The 20,768-nt window shown below is 38.7% G+C and overlaps 1 protein-coding gene across 2 annotated transcripts in view; it reads right to left on the bottom strand.

Annotated features, from left to right (window-relative positions):
* Positions 1-20,768, bottom strand: part of KCNH5 (potassium voltage-gated channel subfamily H member 5) — a 157,166-nt gene that overhangs the window by 43,634 nt on the left and 92,764 nt on the right. For both annotated transcript variants that reach the window (XM_068148930.1, XM_068148928.1), the window contains exon 8: positions 8,765-8,964. In XM_068148930.1, coding sequence (XP_068005031.1) covers positions 8,765-8,964 — 200 coding nt within the window. The remainder of the gene's footprint in view (positions 1-8,764; positions 8,965-20,768) is intronic.

The following is a 20,768-nucleotide window of genomic DNA, read 5'->3' as shown; positions in this document are numbered from 1 at the left end:
TTTGGAGATGTTCCAGGCCCACTGGTTTTTTTGGACTGTAAATTTACTGTTTTGTTCAAGAATAAAAGCTACCTGAATGAAAAGCAGCATACTGTTTCCCTAGAAAGTTAAATACAGAGTATTAAAAGCATTATTCATTCATAGACACAGCAAACACATCTATTATCACACACTGTAATATGAACAAACAGAACAAAATTCCATTGCACAGAAAAAGCCAATCTTAGAAAGCACAATTCAGGAATTTTCTGATGTCATGATAAAGTGATTCTCCTAGTGACATATGACTGTATGGAAGTATATGGAGATATCATCTAGCACAGCAGTAAATGAGCAATGATCCAAGAGTTAGCCAGGAACCACTATTCTTTATTTCAGTTCTCTCGTCTGCTATGCTGCAAGGACTGAGAAAAGAAAATTAAATATAACAGCTAGATGGAATACTCAATATTAAAAGATATGGCAAAGGAGCTTTGACTGAGAAAGAGAAATGTAGACATACATAGGGGAAAAGAAGAGCAAAGGTAGATAATCTCAATATTCAGCTATACATTTACTGTATGCTCCAAGACTTCATGAACTCCAACCTTACTTTGCAGCACTTTTGTGTTTACAAATACCAACATCATGAATTCAGGAGTCTCACAGATGCCACCAGCTTTTCTATTAGTTGTACTGTAGAAAGGGGTTTTTGGTGACAGATAACAGTATGTAGTAATTTTCCTGCTTCCACAGATGACACATAATGTGATATAGAAGCACAAACAGAAACATTTGGAAGCTAATAATAAATAGTCTAAAGATCCTAAGAGTAGAAAATGAGAAAATAAGCACTTCAAATTCAGATAAATAATCTTCTGAAAATGATCCCTAATTGATAATACAAGACTTTGACATTCTTACTGTGAAATGCTCTGACTTTCTCAGCATTTTTAAGGCAGCATGCAACCTAAAAGTAGTAACTAGTACAAACTAGCAACAACATCGTTGTACATGAGTCCATATGGTGTACAAATGCACACATAGGAGCGTAAGAGAGAAATTCAGTTTGAGGAAGAGAATACCCTGTAATGCTCAATCTATTGTTTCCCTGTTAGGGAAGTGATTCCACCACTTCCCATCAGTAGTACCCAAAGTTCTACTGGGGCATTAATTCTAGCCTGTGTATTCTAGAAGCAGCACATCAAAATTGCTCTCTACAACTACCTGAAAGGTGGTTGTAGCCAGGAAGGGGTCAGTCTCTTCTCTCTAGCAACCAGCACCAGAACAAGAGGACACAGTCTCATGCTGCACCAGGGGAAGTTTAGGCTTGATCTTAGAAAAAAGTTCTTCACAGAAAGAGTGATTGGTCATTGGAATGGGCTGCCCGGGAAGGTGGTGGAGTCACCATCCCTGGAGCTGTTCAAGAGGGGATTGGACATGAGGTCGGTGGTGACAGATTTGACTCGATGATCTTTGAGGTCTCTTCCAACCTTGGTGATACTGTGAAAACCCACAGAGTCCCAGAATCATTTCGGCTGCAAAAGACTTTAAAGATCGAGTCCAACCATTTCCTTAGAGATTTCAAGACCTTTCTTAGCAAAACCTGTACTTTATAAGCAAGACAGGATATTAAGGTTGCTGACTGTAATGCTTTACGAACTGATGGGTTTGGAGCACACGATTTGGAGCAGGCAGCCTGCAGGGACCAGATGCTTGTGCTGCTACAAAAGTTGTTCTGTAATAAATCTGTAGCTGCAGACTTTGCATTCAGCGTTCCCATATGCACCCAAGGAGCATGAAAGAACAGAACCTGCTATGTTTCAAAGCAAAATCAGAAGAGAAAGTAGAATTCTACCCAAAGGAAAAATCTTTGTTGGCTGTATAAGCTGTGTTTCTACCAAAAAAAGGAGCAAGGCACTGTGTCACATGTGAACACTACACAAGTATCCATCAAGACTTTAACCACTACAAAGCTGAGAGAGGAGAAAATAAAGCACAAAATAACATTTAGCACTTTTGTTCTCTGCACAGAAAATTAAACCTCGTCAAAGTCAATATAAGACAACTGCTGAGCTCTGCCATCATCACCTGGCACCCAGCTGATACAAACCCCAACACAATGACACCCAGTAGAGACATTCAACACCACTCTCATCTCTAGAGCACCCTATGGCATATGTCAATTATGCTTGTGGTTGCTGCTAGTGACTGGGAAAGGCAGTAACTAGTTTTGGAAGACTCAAAGGGAATTGGCACAAAACATCTCAATATCTTTACAGCTTGAGACTTGTAAGGAGGGAATAAAATTCCCAAGGAGGTTCCATCCGATTTTTAACTTCTCCTACCCATTTCCTCAGTATGTTCAGGCAGTTTAGGATAAACCCTTGAACAGCTCAAAGAACTCTGCAGGGAACAGAAATTACGAAGAACTCAAAGAAAAGCAAATGAACCAAAACAAAACCTGCACAGATTAAGAGTGTGCCCAAACAGCATCTTTTAGGATGGATTTAAGTATTAAAAACAAAACAAAACACCAAAACCAAAACAAAACAAAAAAACCCCACAACTTTCCCCTGTTGGAAAACACTACAGGATGGTTTAGCAAATATTACAGAATCTGTTAAGACTTGTTAACAGAAAAGGGTAGTAGCCAGCAAATCATAAATATTATCTATGTGCAATTCCCTTTAAGCACATAGGATTCTCACTTTTTGGGGGGGGTTTATCTAGGGGATATGTTGACTGATATGCAAGCAAAGAGCTTAGACAGCAGTGGAATAAAAATTATCATTTCCTAAATTAATAAGTGTGATAAATATTAGAGATATTAAAAAGTGTCAGCTTTGGCAATAAATGAGTTCTGCCAACTTCTAGCCAGTTCTAGACCACAGATATGTCTTTATATTTTGTGGAGAAGGGACACTCAGATGTATTCAGCATTCATAATCAAAGTAATTTCTTGCCAAAAAACCCACAATACCCTCCAGGCACCTGAAGAAGTTATTCAGATTTTTAGAAGGATTTGGCTCATTTGAGTGTTGAATTCTTTTGCAGACCTGGCTAAAAGCATTACATTCAGCAGTGAAAAAAGGCCAAAGAGACAAAGGTAAGAAAACAGCTCATTGGCAAATCAGAGAGCAGTTTCCTGTAATAATCAGGTAATTTTGTAAGTAACTCAAACAGTGATGTATGGAACTGAACAGTTATTAACCCTGTATTCATTATGTTAATTTTTAATACATCACTGACTATCTTGGCACTAAGAATTGAATTTCAGCAGCAATGGCATGATCACTTTAATTGCATTAAAATCCAAGCTCACTTGTATTTAAATGCTCAGAAATTGAGATCTGAAAATAAGGTCTAACAAGCTGAGTTTGTCTTGTTTTTTTGAACTGAACTGAATCAAAATGGTAGGGGTATAGTAAAAAAATTAACTGGCTTTCAACTCAACAAGAAGTGTCAGAGACATTAAAAAATCCCTAGAAACTGGCTCTACATTAAATTCAGTCTTATGAACACAGAAAGAATCTGGCCAAGGGTCTGAAAAACAGGGGACGATGAGAGGCATTACCATGTGTTTTAAGGAATCAAGTGGTTCACCAGCACAGGGTCTTTTGGTTTGTCTAAGGCACCGGAAAGTGTGACGCACTAGTAACACTCACTGACGACCCAAAGTACCAGATCTCAGATTGCCTAAGGGTTGTAAAGTCAAAGGTTTTATTGTTTCAGCTTTCCTATAATATCGATCCCACACACAGTCATTACATGACCTACTAACATAGCAAAGAATATCAGACTACAGCCAATTCAATTATTAACAAACAAACATTTCAGATAAAGAAAAGAAACACAGACATCAAAAAGAATATGGCATAGTCATACTATTTTTTTTGAGTGACAATCTCCAGTACAAAGGTCACTGTTGGAACAATGAAGTTCATCAGTGGACAACTTTATTTTGTGCTTCTTCTGGAGGTAGCTCTCCTTTCTAACAAGCAGTGTTATGCAAAGACATTGAAGAGTGAGAGTATTAAGAAAGCACTAGGAGAAGACATTTCACTAGATGTGCTCTCTGGAACTCCCTCTCTGACATTCCCTTGATAGTAGTGCTCAGGAAAATGCCTGACTTGGGTACTTGGTCCCCCAGGAGATAAGTTCATGAGCTGCTCCATAGCCCTGACACTTCTTCAAGCATGATAAATTCATAGTTTAGTCTGTACCAATTCCAAAATGAACACATTCAAGAAGCAGGGATAACCATGACTCTGCACAGTGCACACAGGAGGTAAATAATCCATACCATCCAGAAAGGTGAAACAGAAAGCCCCACTGGTGCACTGACCACACTCTTGGACCCATGTGAAGGATAGTGAGACCCCAACCATGTCTCCTGCATCCCACTCTCCAAAGAACCATGGATGGCAACTGTACCTGGTCCTAGCTCAGCTCTGTGAGGTGAGGGAAGACTTCTTGTTCACCTCGTCCCGATCTGCAAGGAACGACCAACAACCTCGCTTCTACAATGAAACAAAAATACTTGTCCAAAGGATTTTTACCTTCCCTCTTCAGCATGGAATTGTACAGCTGTCACACCTAATTTTGTAGAAGTTCTCATGAAGCTTGGAAGTCTTCTACCCTGGTCATCCACAAGGAAATGCAGCCAGCACTTACAGACACCTCTGTGTGATGGGACACCAGGAGTGGCAGTCTGATTCTCCTATTCATCTCAAGGTACCACTAATTATTGCTACAGCTCTTTAAGAGCTTACTAACAGCAAGCATGACTAAACTGCACTGTCCTTCAGTAGATTAATGTTTAATAAAGCTACAACGTGTGTCTATTTACCATAAATCCATCTCTCCTGCATGAAAGCTTAGTAGGCCAGCAATGAACAGTTTTAATACTGAGTCATTTTTCCATGATTTCCGTTTCAGTCATTGCACTGTGGAATTTGCTCTCATTTTTCAAATTGCCATTGATGCTTAGGTTGAGACTAGACACCTTTTTTCTCTTTCAACTTCTGGCTCTTCTGAAGCAATTGACTGTTAAAACATGATAGACATTTATTTAATTGGTTTCTGAGCAAATCCTAAGCCATACGAAAGCATAGGGGTCAAGAAGAGAAAATCTTTGGGTTTTACTGACATTTCAGAACGTTATCATTAGCTGAGACCTTGAGATATCCTGTATGTTAGTTAATGGTTGCTCTGCTTTCATGTATAATGACCTATTTCATATAGAAGAGCTAATATCTATAAATTTTTCATTTGCTGCCTAGAGATTTCAATAAAAACTAAGAGATTTGAATTCAGTGTGTTTCAGATATCAAATTACTGATGCAAAGATTTATTTATTTTTTCAGCTGCTTAAAAATGGTCATATGCAGAGAATGTAGTTCCTCTTTTTACCTCTCTCAAAATAACAGGTTTCACTGGATGAGAGACACGGTTTAGTACATAAAGGCTTCGTAGTTTTGCAGTGTATTTAGCTCTGCTCATTGCTGAATGAATAACCCTGAAACTTGTAGTATTAAACATAAAATAAATTTTAAAAAAATAAAAATTAAAAATCCATCCTGTTTGAGATGTTGTTACACCAGGAGATAAGAGTTCATGTGCATGTATTACATATATCATCCCAGCTGTCAGAGGAGAGCTTTCATGTTTAAGTGATTTAAGATTATGGATCAGAGGCCACTTGCTTCCCCTTAAGTAATAATAATAAATATGCTAATGCTTTTAGTGTCAGTGTTAATTCCTTATTTGTGAACACTCAGAGACAGGCTGAAGCAACTGTGGTTTGGAGACAGGATTTGAAGATGAGCTATTCCCAAAGAGTACAGGGAAGTCATAATAATGTGCTTAAGACAGACACAAGAACAACAGACTGAGGCTTTAAGGCAAAATTCTGTTTGGGACAGCATGCTCTCATTAGCAACAAGGACTAAATGTTCAGTTTTAGCCAAGATCTTCCTTGGGACTATATACTGAATGTGTCATTCAGGGATAGATATCTGAGATCTGACACAGTAAGTCCACACATATTAAGTGGGAGTAACTCCACTAAAGTTATTAAGTTGTATTTTAATTTCAACCATATTAATTTAAAATCTGTAGCTATCATGGAAACATATGCACATGTGTTTATTTTTACTCCATGAAATTACTAGGATTGTTCATCACCATAGAAACCGACTGTAACACTCTAAGAAATTTCATTCTTCGCTAGTACATTAACCTTCTTGTTCTCTGAATTTGAATTTCAAAACAAAGACATTTCAACACGCTGAGCGACTGAATGAAATGCATGATAAATGTTGCAAAAACATTCCAAGGTGACAATGCAGATATATTTGGAACAGTTTAGGATGTAATACTATATGTGAGGTTGGAAAACATCCTTGAATGATGGAAACTGAAAAGTTGGTAAATTTTTCACTAATTACCACGTCATGAGCACATGTGTTTTGCAAGATAAGCAGCTTATTGAAAATTTAAGGAGAATGGGAAATCATGTGGTGCAAAGATATCTAGAATCATTGCTGAAGCTTTGAAAAGGAGACTGGAAGAAACCCCTAAGGTCACATTCAGGCTGTTGGACAAAGCAGTTCGGAGGAGCAGTTCAAGACCTGGGGCAGTAAAGCTCTACTGCAACCTATTCTGGATAGGGCTTGAATGGGTAATGAAGGAACTAATGCAAAAGAAAAGAGGCACACTGCATGACTAGTCTCTGTACCACTGTTTCTATCATTTTTCAGTTGGGTTTTAAGTTTTCTTGTTTGCTTTCATGAAGTACATCATAACACCTTCCTGAGTGGAGATAAAGGTAGGAAGGCTGCCTGGATACAAAGCAGCTTTCCATTCTTTTGCTAAACCAAATCCTGACTTTGGCCAAGGTCCTGCAGGTGAAAGCAAATTGCCTGATCTTTACACTCATACAGACACAGAGGTGTCCAGTAAGGGCACTACAGGCTGCTGTTGCTTTTGCAGACTTGCAGGCTGTAAGGGATATAAAACACCAAAACATTCAAACACATGCTCAAGTTCTTACATTTATCTTGTCTCTGTTCTTCTGCAACAGGTTGATTAGATGCAACTACTGATGCCCAGATCCAGAAGTTCCTGAAATCCTTCCATTGTTTTACATAGTCTTTGGATCCAGGCCTAAGTTTAGGCAAGACTTTACCAGGGAAAAATTGTTAAAAACCTAAGTCAAAGATTTTACAGCCATATTAATTCTCTGACTAAGCAGTCACTACTATGGTACAGACCAGAGAACACTGCTTACTGTGACTCAAAGATTATGGCTCTAACTGCATTTTTTGTTATCTATAAAACCACACATGCAGAAACTATGGAAGGAAATATCAGTAATTAAAGCATAGGTTATCCTAATTAATTGCAAAGCATTGTTACAATCTAATTAAACTGTAGAATAATACAGGATTCTGGCTTAACGTGGTTTTGAGTTTACATAACAGGGCTGAATGCATTTACAGGAGTTTACAATACAAAAGCTCACTTTTAACACTGAATCGACACTGGGAAGTTAGGGTATTAGTGTATAAGTCAACATATTAAAGAATGTGGCATAGTGAAATCAAAATCCTTGTTACTTAAAAGAGAGGTATTTGTGATGGTAAACTGAATTTCACAGCAGATGAGTAATAAGAACTGATATTGCATCTGCATGATGTAAGACTAAATCAGTGTAACAACTTCATCTTGATATAGCTGAACAAGCTGCATCATCATCCTATATTGCAAAATAAATTCAACTGAAGCAACAACTTCAAAACTCTGCAAGCATTAGACCTTTTAAGATACTAATCTATCATGATGCTTCCTTACCCTCCATTGGACATTTGCTTTTAACTTCTTATAAAGGAAATCTTCATAGAGCCTGAATGCCTAATTTCAGTTGACGTATATCAGGTCCACAGAAGCCATAGGAGCATCACCAGTCTCCACTGACCAGAAAGCTAGACCTGTTATGTCTTGCTTATATTCAAAGTATTGCAGGTGGAAATCCTCCCATATGACTTCAGTTCTCTAAAATATCCACTCACTGCACATATCACAGAGAAATCAAGGCCTCAGGACAATTCACTTGGTCTGTCCTGGAAGATGAATCACTCTCCATAGATGACCTCCTCCTTAAATCAGCTTTTGAAGACACCTAAATGACCAGTCCTTTCAGAGGACTAAAGTCCTGTAGTACTTCCACCCTACATTGCTGCCAGTTATGTCACACCTTCTGCATATCACTTCAGGGAGATACAAAAGCCAGAAGTTCTAGCCGAGAGATTTTAGCTCGGGGCGATCAATCTCTACTGCTATTAAATCCTATACTAATTATGATGATGGATATGTCAATGTCCTGGACACAGCAGAAGATCCAAGCCAATCAACTCATTTCATTGCAACTCACAGACGCCAATAGTTTTCAGAATAACAATGATGTAGGTTAGACACTAAATTATGTTCTTGGGCTAATATGAAGACCAATTTTCTATTGATTTCAATAGTTAAGTACATTCAAATTATTTAGTATTTAGGCAAAGGAGACACAGAAAACATTTACCATAATGAAAAAATAAAGGCATGTTTCCAAAGTATCAAAACAGTCCTTTAAAACATCGAGGTTTTGATCCAACACACAAACAACAATGGAGCGGCATGCAGTTAAGAATTGGTTAGTGAGTTATATAGTCATGTTTCTAAGTACATATTGGACATGAATTCTTGCTATCTAGATTGTTACCTCATGTACTCATACCTTCTCTGTGTCAATTCCTTTAGACATGGACCACGTGGAGACAATATAATCCATTACTCTTTCACTAAGGCCTTTTGGGACTTGATATAACTTTAGGAAATCCCTCACATTGTTCAGCATCTCATGGTATCGGTTGGTGTTGGCATACATTTGTTGGAAAATGGTGGTGACATTCCCAAAAATAGTTGCATAAAGAAGTGCTGAAAAAAACACAAAGATAATTAAAATTAAATATGTATACTCCAACAAATGCTACTCATAATTCAAGTATAATGTCAAACAATTTTATGTACGGTTACAAATCACTGCAAATACATCAGTGTAAAACTTCTCTTAATGTACACATAAAAGTACAGAGTTATTTATTGGATTCACTCATTCAGGTCACACAGTCACTTGGTGTGCATTAATTTACAAATATGGACTGCGCTGGGTTAACACAGCCTGCTCTCTCCCAACACAGAAGTGAGGGAAAATAATACCCAAAAAACAAATAAACAAACAGAAAAACACCCTACCACCACCAAAACCCAACCAAATAACTCCCCCCAAAGAACCAAACACACACACACAAAACCAACAAACCAACCAAAAAAACACCCAAACCCACAAACAAACTAACACAAAAAACACCCCCAAAAACAACCAAACAAAAAAAAAAACCCAACAAAACCACAACAAAAAATCCCAAAACCAAACTCTGGGTTGAGATAAAGAGCTCTACTGGAAAAGGAGTTAATACTGTGCACAATTACCTCAACCTGTTTGCAGAAAAATACACAGCAAAATGCAGAAACCAGCAACTGACCTCCCTCCCCATACTGACCCACAGCCAGCCCAGTGGAATGGAAAAAGAAGAAAGAAAAGAGATCAGTATCGCAAAGCTGAAAACCAAAACCAGCAATTGGAACAGGAAGCATCTCATGTTACAATCTGAACTTCAAGCCCCATATAATACTTTGCTCTGGTCAGCACTCTCACTTTGAAACTGGTAGGACAGCAGTATGGTATTGAGTATCAGCAGCAGATTCAGCTCAGTGCACGTTGACACATGGATTTATTTTAAAATTGTGCATTTTAACTCCATACTAATCTAAACTAAACCTTAAAGGCACTACCCAAAGAATCACACGGATCTCTTGTAAGATTAGCTCAGCTAGCATGTGCTACAAGTAAAGGATAGCCTCAGGCCCAAAAAATAATTTAAAAAAAAAAAAAAAATTAAGAAGAAAGCAACCTGAGAAGCCTGGCAGTGAGATATCTACACAAAGAAGATTCTGTGTCAATGACCGAGATGCATGCATGAAAGATTCAGCCCAACTTCACAGCCAGCCCCACCAGATAACTCAGGTACGTCATGGCAACTCTAAACACCAGTCACTAATGATTCCAAAGAGAGAAAAATCGGATTACCAAACAATAGGAAGTCCTATTTCTGAGGACACATTACTAAGGCAGGATGAGGACATGGTACAGTAGGAAGCACTATCTCAACCATTCTCTTCTGGTTTGATTCTCACCTTTCCAAACATGCCACTGTTCCTGTCAGCTTAGTCAGCTGAGCTGTGTGACACCAAAGAAAGGCATGGCATATTTGAAAAAAATTGTGGTTTAAGTAAGCCTTTTCAACTGAAATGGCATCAGCCTCAGTATACTGTTACAAATCTAATGCAGTAAATCCTATTGTTGGAGAACAGTTAATTTCTGAAGCCTAAATTCAGCAAAGCATTTAAGCAAAACGTTAAGTGCATATCTTCACTAGTGCTATCTTGAGTCATGGCAGATTGAAAGATGATTTAAGTCAAACAAATTTAAGGTGCCTCACTGAATTCCAAATGTAACCACCCTTGCAAGCAAGCCCAAAATGACATTGTTCCATTAGGCATTACAGATTTTGCAGAAAATAGAATTGTTCTGATATCTCATAACACCAATGTGCAGCACTGCTTCTGCTCTTGACATTATCAAATATTCAGAAATGTGCCTGTCATTTTTAATAATCTTTGCTCGGAGGTTCTTTATAGCAGAATTCAGCTATGCATTTCCATATTGCTTTTTTGAAAAGCATCTGCAGCCTACAAACAGCAATAAATAACCCACTATGGAAGGACAAAATGCCTTCTGTCTCTCAGTGCATAGCGTCTTCCCTCCATGCAACACATTTCTAAATCATTCCAGAAAAGTCTCTTTATTTAATTACTAATTAACTATTGCTCATCACCCCTATGTGAGCGGTGCTATTTTTAAAGAAACATGGTGCTTTCCTGATACCTAACAGAAAAATTTATTCCTCACAGTGCCTTTTACTACATCCACCTAAAAATACCATGGTGATCTTCTTGTTCATTGTATTCGCAAAGTCCTGGGGAATTTTCATCTCAACACAGAAGTGATATCAAATAAGGTCACACAATGTGTAGCAAAGGTGAACATGAGGGTTCAATTTTAGAAAACACAGCAGACTAATACTCTGTCTGATGTCCAGAAATAAATCTCTTTGTAAGGGCAGGGCTTTTTCCTGGCTTTACTGATTGTTGTATTGTATCTGTCAGTTACTGAAAGTTTCTGCACCCCTGTATCCATTCATATATATATATATATATAAACTCAGGCAAAGTGCAGAGTATGAGAGCATACAGATTATCAAAAAAAAGCCAAGATGAATGTCACCTGACTTTCTTCTTTCCTTCAGTTTTCTCTGCTCTTTTAGTCTTCTGTAGTACGACAAACTTGGAGTGTCACTTCTTAAGTGCAACATCCCTCATCCTTCTGAAGCACAGCTGCTGATTTATCATGAAATCAGTTCATCACATAGGTGAATGAACAGCATCTCTTGCTTTCTGATGTTAGCTGCCCTTGTAGATTATGTGACTACAAATGTGAAGAAAAGCCATAAAGCTCCCCCAAACACTGTTTTTCTGCACGAATAAAATTTATATAAGCCTGTAACTACAGCTAGACTGCATATGCAATTATGACACAAAAACTAGCTGGCCACACAAACCTACAAAGAAGGCAGGCTGAAAACATGACATGGTGCCCTGTAAAGCTGGGGAAAAGGAAATTCAACTCTGACACCTGCCAGGTTAGAAACAGCTAAGAATGCCATGGTGAAAACAGCTTTTCTGAAGCATCTACCACACAAAAAAAACCCCAACCAAATAAACAAACTCTTTAGTAGAGACAATTTGCAGAAAATTTACAGCCAGAAGATAAATTCTGTCTTCTAATGCAGGGTCCTGAAAAGTTGTGCTTAAACAGAGTATGTCTGTACAAGAAATTAAGGACAGAATAAGTCATTGAATCAAACCTGCAAAATCTTCTAAATCAGAATTCAGCAGCTATAAAGTCTGCACAGACAAAATCAATATTATCCCTCTGCAGGAAATTAAAGCCTTTCTTTGCCTCCTGTTGAAAACGGTAAAGACACATTGTTGAATTCATCTAAATACTCCATGTCTCATACAGGTTACTGCACAGGGGGAGGTCTTTAGAAAGCATTTAAAAGGAACTTGCTTTGAGGCACAGCTTTAGCTTTGAAGGTATGAAGACCTAAGCTTTTCTTCACTTGTGGTGCTTCCCTATGCCAGCACTGGTAGCTTTGGAACTGGGTTTGCTGGTTTTATTTGGGAGAGCACATTTTTCATAATTTATCATGGAAAATCAACTTCTCTGTATATCAGCCCTCCATTTTGTTCTCTACACAGTACCTAGAAAAGGGAGCAATTTTTAAAAAGCCAGTATTTGTTATTTTGCAAGTCTTGGAATGCAACAAAACAAGTTTGTGCTAGTAAGAAAACAATAAATACCTAAATAAAAATTTGCATGGCGATTGTTACACCTGTTGTGACACTCCTCTCCTGGGAAATGGTCCTCTGCATGGGAGGGTCTAATGAAAGGAGATTAACCTGCTTTAAAAAAATAAATGTTACCTTCCCCATCCAAATTTAGGCTGAAGTAATTGCTTTAGCTGCAAATATGACAGAGATGGCACAGCACAAAGAGGTGAGCTGGATCAGCAAATCAGTTGGCAAGAGATGTCTCAGCTCAGGAAGCCAACTGCCTCTGGCGCACATAGGAGATCCCACTATACACAGATGCAGATGTGCAGGCACATGCACATGCGGACATGCTGATGACCATCCAGCATAGATGGAAGGGGAACTGCTGTTGCCTTTCTCAGCCTTTAAATGTTTAAGGCTTTTCATCAATTACTCAGTGCCTGTAATTAGTAAACAAAATTTTCTCAGAGGATCCTTATTTAATGAGCAGTTGTTGAAGTGCCAGGTGTGAACCTTACCTCTCATCTTTAATAAACAAAGCCAGAAGAGTCCTACTGAGGGTATTTCACTTTTGCTGTATTTTCATTATTTTTGGCAGGCAGAAGCAGTAGTAAAGATCATCTGCAAAAGGTTCTAAAGGAAATACGGTGCTGATCTTCTCTTGACAGGAAAAGGATTTAAACAATCTCTAAAGAAATCTCTAAAGGTATTCATGAGCATATAGTTCACTAGTTTTAATTTAGTCTGTTCACAAGAAATAGGAGATGATGCTATAGAGGTTGAAGGTAAAATTACACCATTTCTTGAAATGGCTACTTCAAACTACATCTATTCACCTTCTCCTTAATGAACTGTATTTCTTCAGATGCTTCATGTTATGCTCCTACAGTCATGCAACACTCATTACTTAGTTATCCTATGAGTATAAATCTGAAATACTCTTCTTTAGATTCCATAGAGATCAATTTGATATAATGTAGAAACACATTTTCTCAGTCCTAAAAGTGATGTAGGTGGTTCAATTGTTATTTTAATTTCTATTTTTACCCCTTAGCATTGAAAAATGCCCCTAAAATTATACTCAAGGTACCAAGTACTGTACATTTTGTATATAAAATGTGTGCCACTACATTTGTACATACATAAAACATTTTTGAATGATTTAGCAATAATGTTACACAAATCTTCTTGTCTGTTTAAAAACAAATGACACAGTTACCTAAATTATCCCAAAGCATGGACTGGACCGTTTGCTAAACATGTCCAGACAGGAACATCTGTCCTTAAGAACTGAAGGTTTGACTGAGAGATGTAATTTTCCCTATGGTCCGCTCTATTTTAGAGTATTATTAATCTAAGCATATACACTATGCCTCTAAATTGTAATTGAAAAGAAGAAAAATGAGGTCTCAATCCTGGGAAAATACTGATATTCATTTTTGCATACTGAACCTAGCTGAAACTCCTTGGCAGAATTTCTGGAATTAAGATATTCTTGTAAGATTACTAGATTAAAATTATTAAAGCTACCTCACTCAGGAGAGACTCAACACAAACTTCAACATATATAGTTGCTAGAGCTAATTAGATATAAGCCCAGTGCCCAGATATCTGATATAGTATTTTAAAAGCTGAGCAGGTTTTTGTTATTTCTTTCTACCTCACCTTAATACATTTGATTATGCTGCAGAATTTTTGCAGGCACTACTCAGAGTGACATCTGGAAAAGCCACTGCAGTGTCCACTTCCAAAAGTATCCAAAGGACAAACAAACAAACAACAACAAAAACACAGCCCTCTTTTGTCCAATTACCCCTGCAGTCATATCACTGTACTATCCTATGTCACATAATCCAATACACTTATCCTCCTATAAGACCCATCAATGCATTGTTACACCCACTTTGCAATGGAAACTAATGGGGAAAAGTCAGTGAACTTCACCTCTAAACTTCTCATCAAAATCATCTGACAGCTTAAAACAGGGGGGATCTGGATACAGTTGTGTTTAAATGAATGCATTCCATGGCCAGTCTTATTCCATCGCTACCATGGCCTACATGCTCTTTATGTAGTGCCTGCATCCACATGTTAAGTCCCATATTGTTGTAATATGGGTGTAGGTGTTCGAGCACCCTAGAGCACAGCTTCCAGGCCAAGATGTTAGCAGGAGAAGACGTTTATTACACTACTCAGTGAAGTTATATACGCTATCAGAAGGCGCATGTGTCACATCTTAACTGGTTATTTTCTACTGGCGTGTGTGTAATTAAAGCATATAATAGGTTAAAATAACAAAACGATATCCTAGCATAGCCAACCAAATTCTACCAAGTTTCTCTCCTCAGTTACAAGATGTTTACAATCTTTCCTAAGTCAGAGTCCAAACATAGCTGTTCCAAAGCTATCCGAAAACCACCCTTCTCCTACACCATATTGCCAACGCAGTAGCCATCCATGCATGGCTCCTCCATGGGTGCAGCTGACATTCCTGACTTAACACCTTCCTCTTCTATAGCAATGAATAATAAATAGGCTAATGATAATAAAGACAGGTCTGTAACATCCCTGTTAACATTGATGAGATACTCGTTTGATGACTAAATAATTGTGTCATTAAGGTTATCAGCAGTGAACTGTAGGAACTCACATTTGCTGCTCTAACCTTTATAGGGTACACTGCGCAGCAGAGTGGAACAGCTACTTTGGATGCAGTTGGGCATTTTCCATAATTCATGCATAAATTCTTATAAAATAAGGGCATTCAACTGCACTTCTACAGTTGCTAATTTTTAAATGGTGAAACTGGGAGCCTTTTTTCATGAGAGCACTTAGCTAACAGAAAATATTTACTTTAAAGCTCCAATGCCTCTCCACCATACAAATGTGACGAGCTGAACAGCTATATTTTTGCATACAGTTGCAATCCAAGGCTGGCTGAATTGGTATTGCAAAACACAGTCCTAAATTAAGGCTACTGTTGTCCATAGATATTAATGTGTTTGGCTTCTAACCCTGAGAAAGTGATAGGCATGAGTTGAAGTTGGCTAAGGCTATGCAGCAGCACAGGGAACAAAATTACACATTGCCCCCTCTGGGGATGAGAAGCTGAGCACTGCCTGGGTAAGACAATGCAGATGCCAAGGAGCTTGAATTCACACACATCTTCCCTGCTGGGGTGCTGGTGGATGAGAAGCTCAGTATGAGATGCCAGTGTACACTTACAGCCCAGAAAGCCAACCATATCCTGGGCTGCATCAAGTGAAGTGTGGCCAGCAGGTCGAGAGAGGTGATTTTCCCCCTCTAAACCACTCTGGTGAGACCCCACCTGGAGTATTGTGTCCAGTTCTGGAACCCCTATTACAAGAAGGATCTGGATGTACTGGAATGTGTCCAGAGAATGGCCACAAGGATGATCAGGGGGCTGGAGCACCACTCCTATGGAGACAGACTAAGAGAGTTGGGATTGTTCAGTTTGGAGAAGAGAAAGCTCTCAACAGACCTTATTGTGACCTTCCAGTAACTGAAGGGGGCCTACAAGAAAGCTGGTGAAAGACTTCTTAGGATGTTGGGTAGTGACAGCACTTGGGGAAATGGATCCAAACTAGAGGAGGGGAGATTTAGATCAGACTTTAGGAAGAAGTTTTTCACCACAAGGATGGTGAGACACTGGAACAGGCTGCCCAGGGAGGTGGTGGAAGCCCCATCCCTGGATGTTTTTAGGGCAGGCTGGATGTAGCTCTGGGCAACCTGATCTAGTGGAGGGTGCCACTGCCCATGGCAGGGGGTTGGAACTAGATGATCCCTGGGGACCCTTCCAACCCTCACAATTCTATGATTCTGTGCTCGACACTTCCTACTACAGCCATCCCATGTTAATAGATTACTTTGGTCATTGACCTAAGAAATGTTTGTAGCCATCAGAAATACAGCCCTGAACATGTTCAGTGGTATCCTCATCGCATTTGGATGCACTGTCATGCATTTACATTCAAATGGAAAGCTTTAAGTGTCTTGGGTCTGCTAGGATCTGCTTCTTCCTCCTCCTATTATCCAAGGGTGTCAAGCATCATATGGAAGGCAGAGCCTGAAAAATGGCTGCAATTTCACCACAACAAGTAGCAGGGCAAATAGCCTGACCCTGTGTTAACTGAGTGCCAACCCTCACTTTGCTTGAAAAAAAAGAAAAATCCATGTCTTGTACTGTAGTGGCCCTCATTCTGCAAACCTTTTCTCTAAAAGCTCTGCAAGTAAGAGGCTGAGAGTTGGGACTTCTTCTACATATTTCATAGGCAGTGGAAGTTGGGTTTAACAGGTCACATAAAGACAGAGAATAATCATCTAGAGAAAGAAACTCAAACATTTCTGATACTAATGCTTCATTGTTCCTGTTTCTTCAGAGATCCATCACCTTATTACCAAATGACATATGAGTATTACAAACCCTGCATAAAGTCCTGTGCAATGTTAAATGTCAGTTACAACACAATCACTTTCCTAAAGGAATTGCAGTGAGTGCAGAAGGAAAGCAAAGTGGATGACCAAAATTCCTATGAATTGTGGTCACTATGAATACCAGCAACCCCATGCCTCTAGCACTTTGATCCATCCCATATTTATGTTCTTCTCCTTTTTGAATATTATCTTTAACATTGCCTCATTTCCATGCAGGTCTCTCCAGGAAAAGGGGAAAAAAAAAAAAAAAAAAAAAAGGGGGGGGGGGGGGGGAGGAAGAAAGAAAATAAATAGAAATAAACAAACAAAAAAACCACACAGAAAAACCCAAAAAACAACAAACCCAGAGTGCTGTCTTTGCTGTCATTATTTGCCAACACTGACACTTGAGAATCAAAGCCATCCCATGCACCTTTCTCACTGTGCCTCACCACATCAGTACTGTCACCAGTAACAAGCACAGGACACAAAGGGTCTCCAGCACTGTTGAATGAAAGCACATGAACTAAAGGGATCATCTCCAGAAAAAAGTTCTCCATGCAAAGTTGGCAGCTGTCAGTATTGCCATGTGAAACCACCTGACTGCTGTTGGATTTGAACTGCAAAGGTTTTTGGGGGGTTTTTTGGTGTGTGTGCTTGTTTGTTTGGTTTTGTTTAATATTTTTAAGTGAATATTTTAGTGGGACACTGAGTTCTTGTCACATTAAGATGAACCCAAGATAGCAATATTGCTGGAGGCAGGATGACAGAACATAATTTGCTCACTGAGGAACACCATCTAAACTCCCTGTCTTATTATGATATAATATAATAGCAATTTCTAAAGACCCCTTCAAAGTTCTAGATGGTACTCAAAGGTGTTCCTACTTCTCTGCTCCTGCATTATTATTTTTTTTCCTGCAGATGCCAACATAAAAGCTTTTACTATCTAAATATACATGTTGGTGTGGTTTAGATACTCACAAATACATATATCTGTGTACACACAGGTACATCTGTATTGAAATGTAAAGGTGAACATATAATGTGAATGAGATGCTGATTTCCCTTTCAGTCTCTTATTTTGCCCATTCTTCCTACTTCTTTCAAATCTGACTTTCTTTATTCATTTAATTAATCATTCAATTTTATCTCAGCACAATTAACAGGAATGGATTTGCAACCATCAGACAAATTATCCCAGCTATAAAGCACAAGCCACAAATAACCAGGAAAAGTGTGCTGACACCTGTTAGCATAACACTGCCTGCTTAGATAATACCTGCCTGAAAGTATTAGTGTGATTGAAGGCAGATAAAGGAATGCTACTCCTATTCAGCAGTTCCTTCTTTCTGGATTTTAATTCATCAGCTTGATCTCCAAAGATAGATTTTTGTATGTAACTACAGGATATTTTGAGGAACAACATTAAGTACTTTAATAATTATTATTTAAAGCTTCCAATTTGGATATGATGTTTGCATCTTATTTTCAGAATAATTCTACTCTGTAAAATGGCCACAAAACTGGCTTCACTATACTATAATGGTTTTTTTAACTCATCTAAGTCATTCACAGAAGCACCTTCCATGTAATTCTCAGTTCTACAAACTCAGCATCTTTGGACAGAGCCAGGGAAAATTTTCCATACATAAATCTTCCATGTGATGTTGGTAGTCTATCTTAAAAGAAAGTTACCTTCCTTGAAGTATTTGGACACTACCAAGTCCACCACTTAACCATATGCCCCAGCACCACATCTACAAATACCTCCAGAGATGGTGACTCTACCACTTTTCTGGGCAGCTTGTTCCAGGGCATGACATCTCTTTTGGTGAAGAATTTTTTCTGGATGTCCAATCTAAATTTATTACTTCCATATACACCCCTACATTTATATTGCAATCAAATACATTCCACAAACCAAACCACAAGTTCCGAGGCACACTGCTAAGCTACCAGGGCCAACCAAATCACCAGATTTATTAGCACCAGGTTTCCATTTTATTAGAGGATTTTGAGCACATCTTGTGCAAAGCTTCATCCCCACTCACCCTAAAGGCAATGCTTGGGCAAATTGCTACTCTGGATCAGACCTCAGCACTTCTCATGTTTTGCTTAAATAATGCTGGTTTTGTCCAAAAAATTTCACACTAGTATTTTCAGGCTTTCAAGGTGAATCAACTTTATTCTGCTTTGATTATCTACTTTGGGAACCTGTCCTTCATCACAGTATTGATTTAGCTGTGGCAGATGCTGAGCTGTCACTGAGCCTGACAGCTTCTTCAGAGCTTCCTCAGTGGTTGTCTTGTAAAACAGTCAATAGCCAAGTGAAACCTAACTGCAAAACTAAGCACGTTTCCCACTCCTATACTCTGTAAAATCAAATGTATTCTGTACTGTATCCTTCCAGTAAGATGGGGGAGGGAAAAAGTTGGCCTCTTAATTTAGCATTCAACATTATTGCTGAACCCTTCATATATTCAAAGTACACCTACCCTCCCAGCCCTGATGCATTGGTGGTACTATGTTTCAATCACAAGTCTGTCATCTTGTTGTCACTTACCTTTGCTATGAAGCCACTTTTCACCAGTGGAGAGGAGTCTGTGCAAAGATATTAGTGTGAATGTGCTGAGCAGTAGTTTCATCTTCAAAGCATTTATTTCAATCCCAGTATATTTGGGTAGAGCTTATGGCACTTGAGAGAACATCTATGGTCCCAGGATGCTCTCTACACTTTGCAAGTGCCATAAATTGCTCTGCTGAAGAGCAATGGAAGGCAACAACCTAAATGTATTTTTGCATTGCCTATCAGAGGATCAGAACACCAGGCAGCAATATGTACACAGAACTGGACATCAGCACTTCAAAGGTTACAGAGTGATCCATTTTCAAATTAAACAAGAGCTGTCTAAACACTGTATGAAGCCCATTACCTCCACACCTCTTTCCACCAGTCCCACAGCTCTCCATAATACCAAAAATAAAAACATTACTGGAAATACGACAAGCCATTGTCAATGTCCTGGTAGAAGAGGTTTGAGAATATTCAACAGAAAAACAAAAGATCATAAACATTGGCAAACTAAATCAAGCAAACAAACAAAAAAATCTGGCTTTTCATTTCAGTCTCTGTGCACTGTGCACATATTGCTGAACTCTTCGTGATTATGTGAGACTGAAAAGGTCTCTATTTCCTGGCAGCAGCTCCTGGAGCTCTCCTCCTCCCTGTACAACTTCTGATCAGCACTTGTTTCTCTCTGATTACCTCTGTTTTCTTGCTCACTATTCCAGGAAGGAGATGCTGGAATTAGATTTGCTGCATTTCCATTCCTACATTAACACTAATTTCACTGAAGTCGATGAAATTGCATTGACGTCTGGAGAGTATCCGAGGAGAATAATTGAGTGCATTTTATCACTTCCCTTTGACTTTTTTTGTAGCTGTTTTATAGCAATTTTAAATGTCCTCTTTCACTAAAATCCACTTATTCTGTTCTTGGATGCTTCAATGAATTACTCTCTTTGGGAGGATGGTGTCCTTGCTGTAAACCTCCAGACAAAGCCTTGAAGATGCCCAGCCCACAGAGATGTGCACAGTGACAGAAGTGATATGAAGTATCAAACTAATTGCCCATCAAAGTCAAAAACCTATCTCTTTCTGCAGCCCCTTCCAGATACTCATGAAAAGAGTACAAGAAAGAGGGGGCACAGGGCATCTCCACACTACAGATTTCTACAAACTGGTGACTTCCTAACTAAACTGCCCATTATATCCAGACTACAGC

The sequence above is a fragment of the Melanerpes formicivorus genome, unplaced genomic scaffold, assembly GCF_026170545.1.
Source record: "Melanerpes formicivorus ecotype bairdi unplaced genomic scaffold, bMelFor1.0.p_v2 SCAF_17, whole genome shotgun sequence".
NCBI classification, from domain to species: domain Eukaryota; kingdom Metazoa; phylum Chordata; class Aves; order Piciformes; family Picidae; genus Melanerpes; species Melanerpes formicivorus.
Note: the sequence above shows the minus strand (reverse complement) of the source record. Positions and strands in the feature narration are given on the sequence as shown.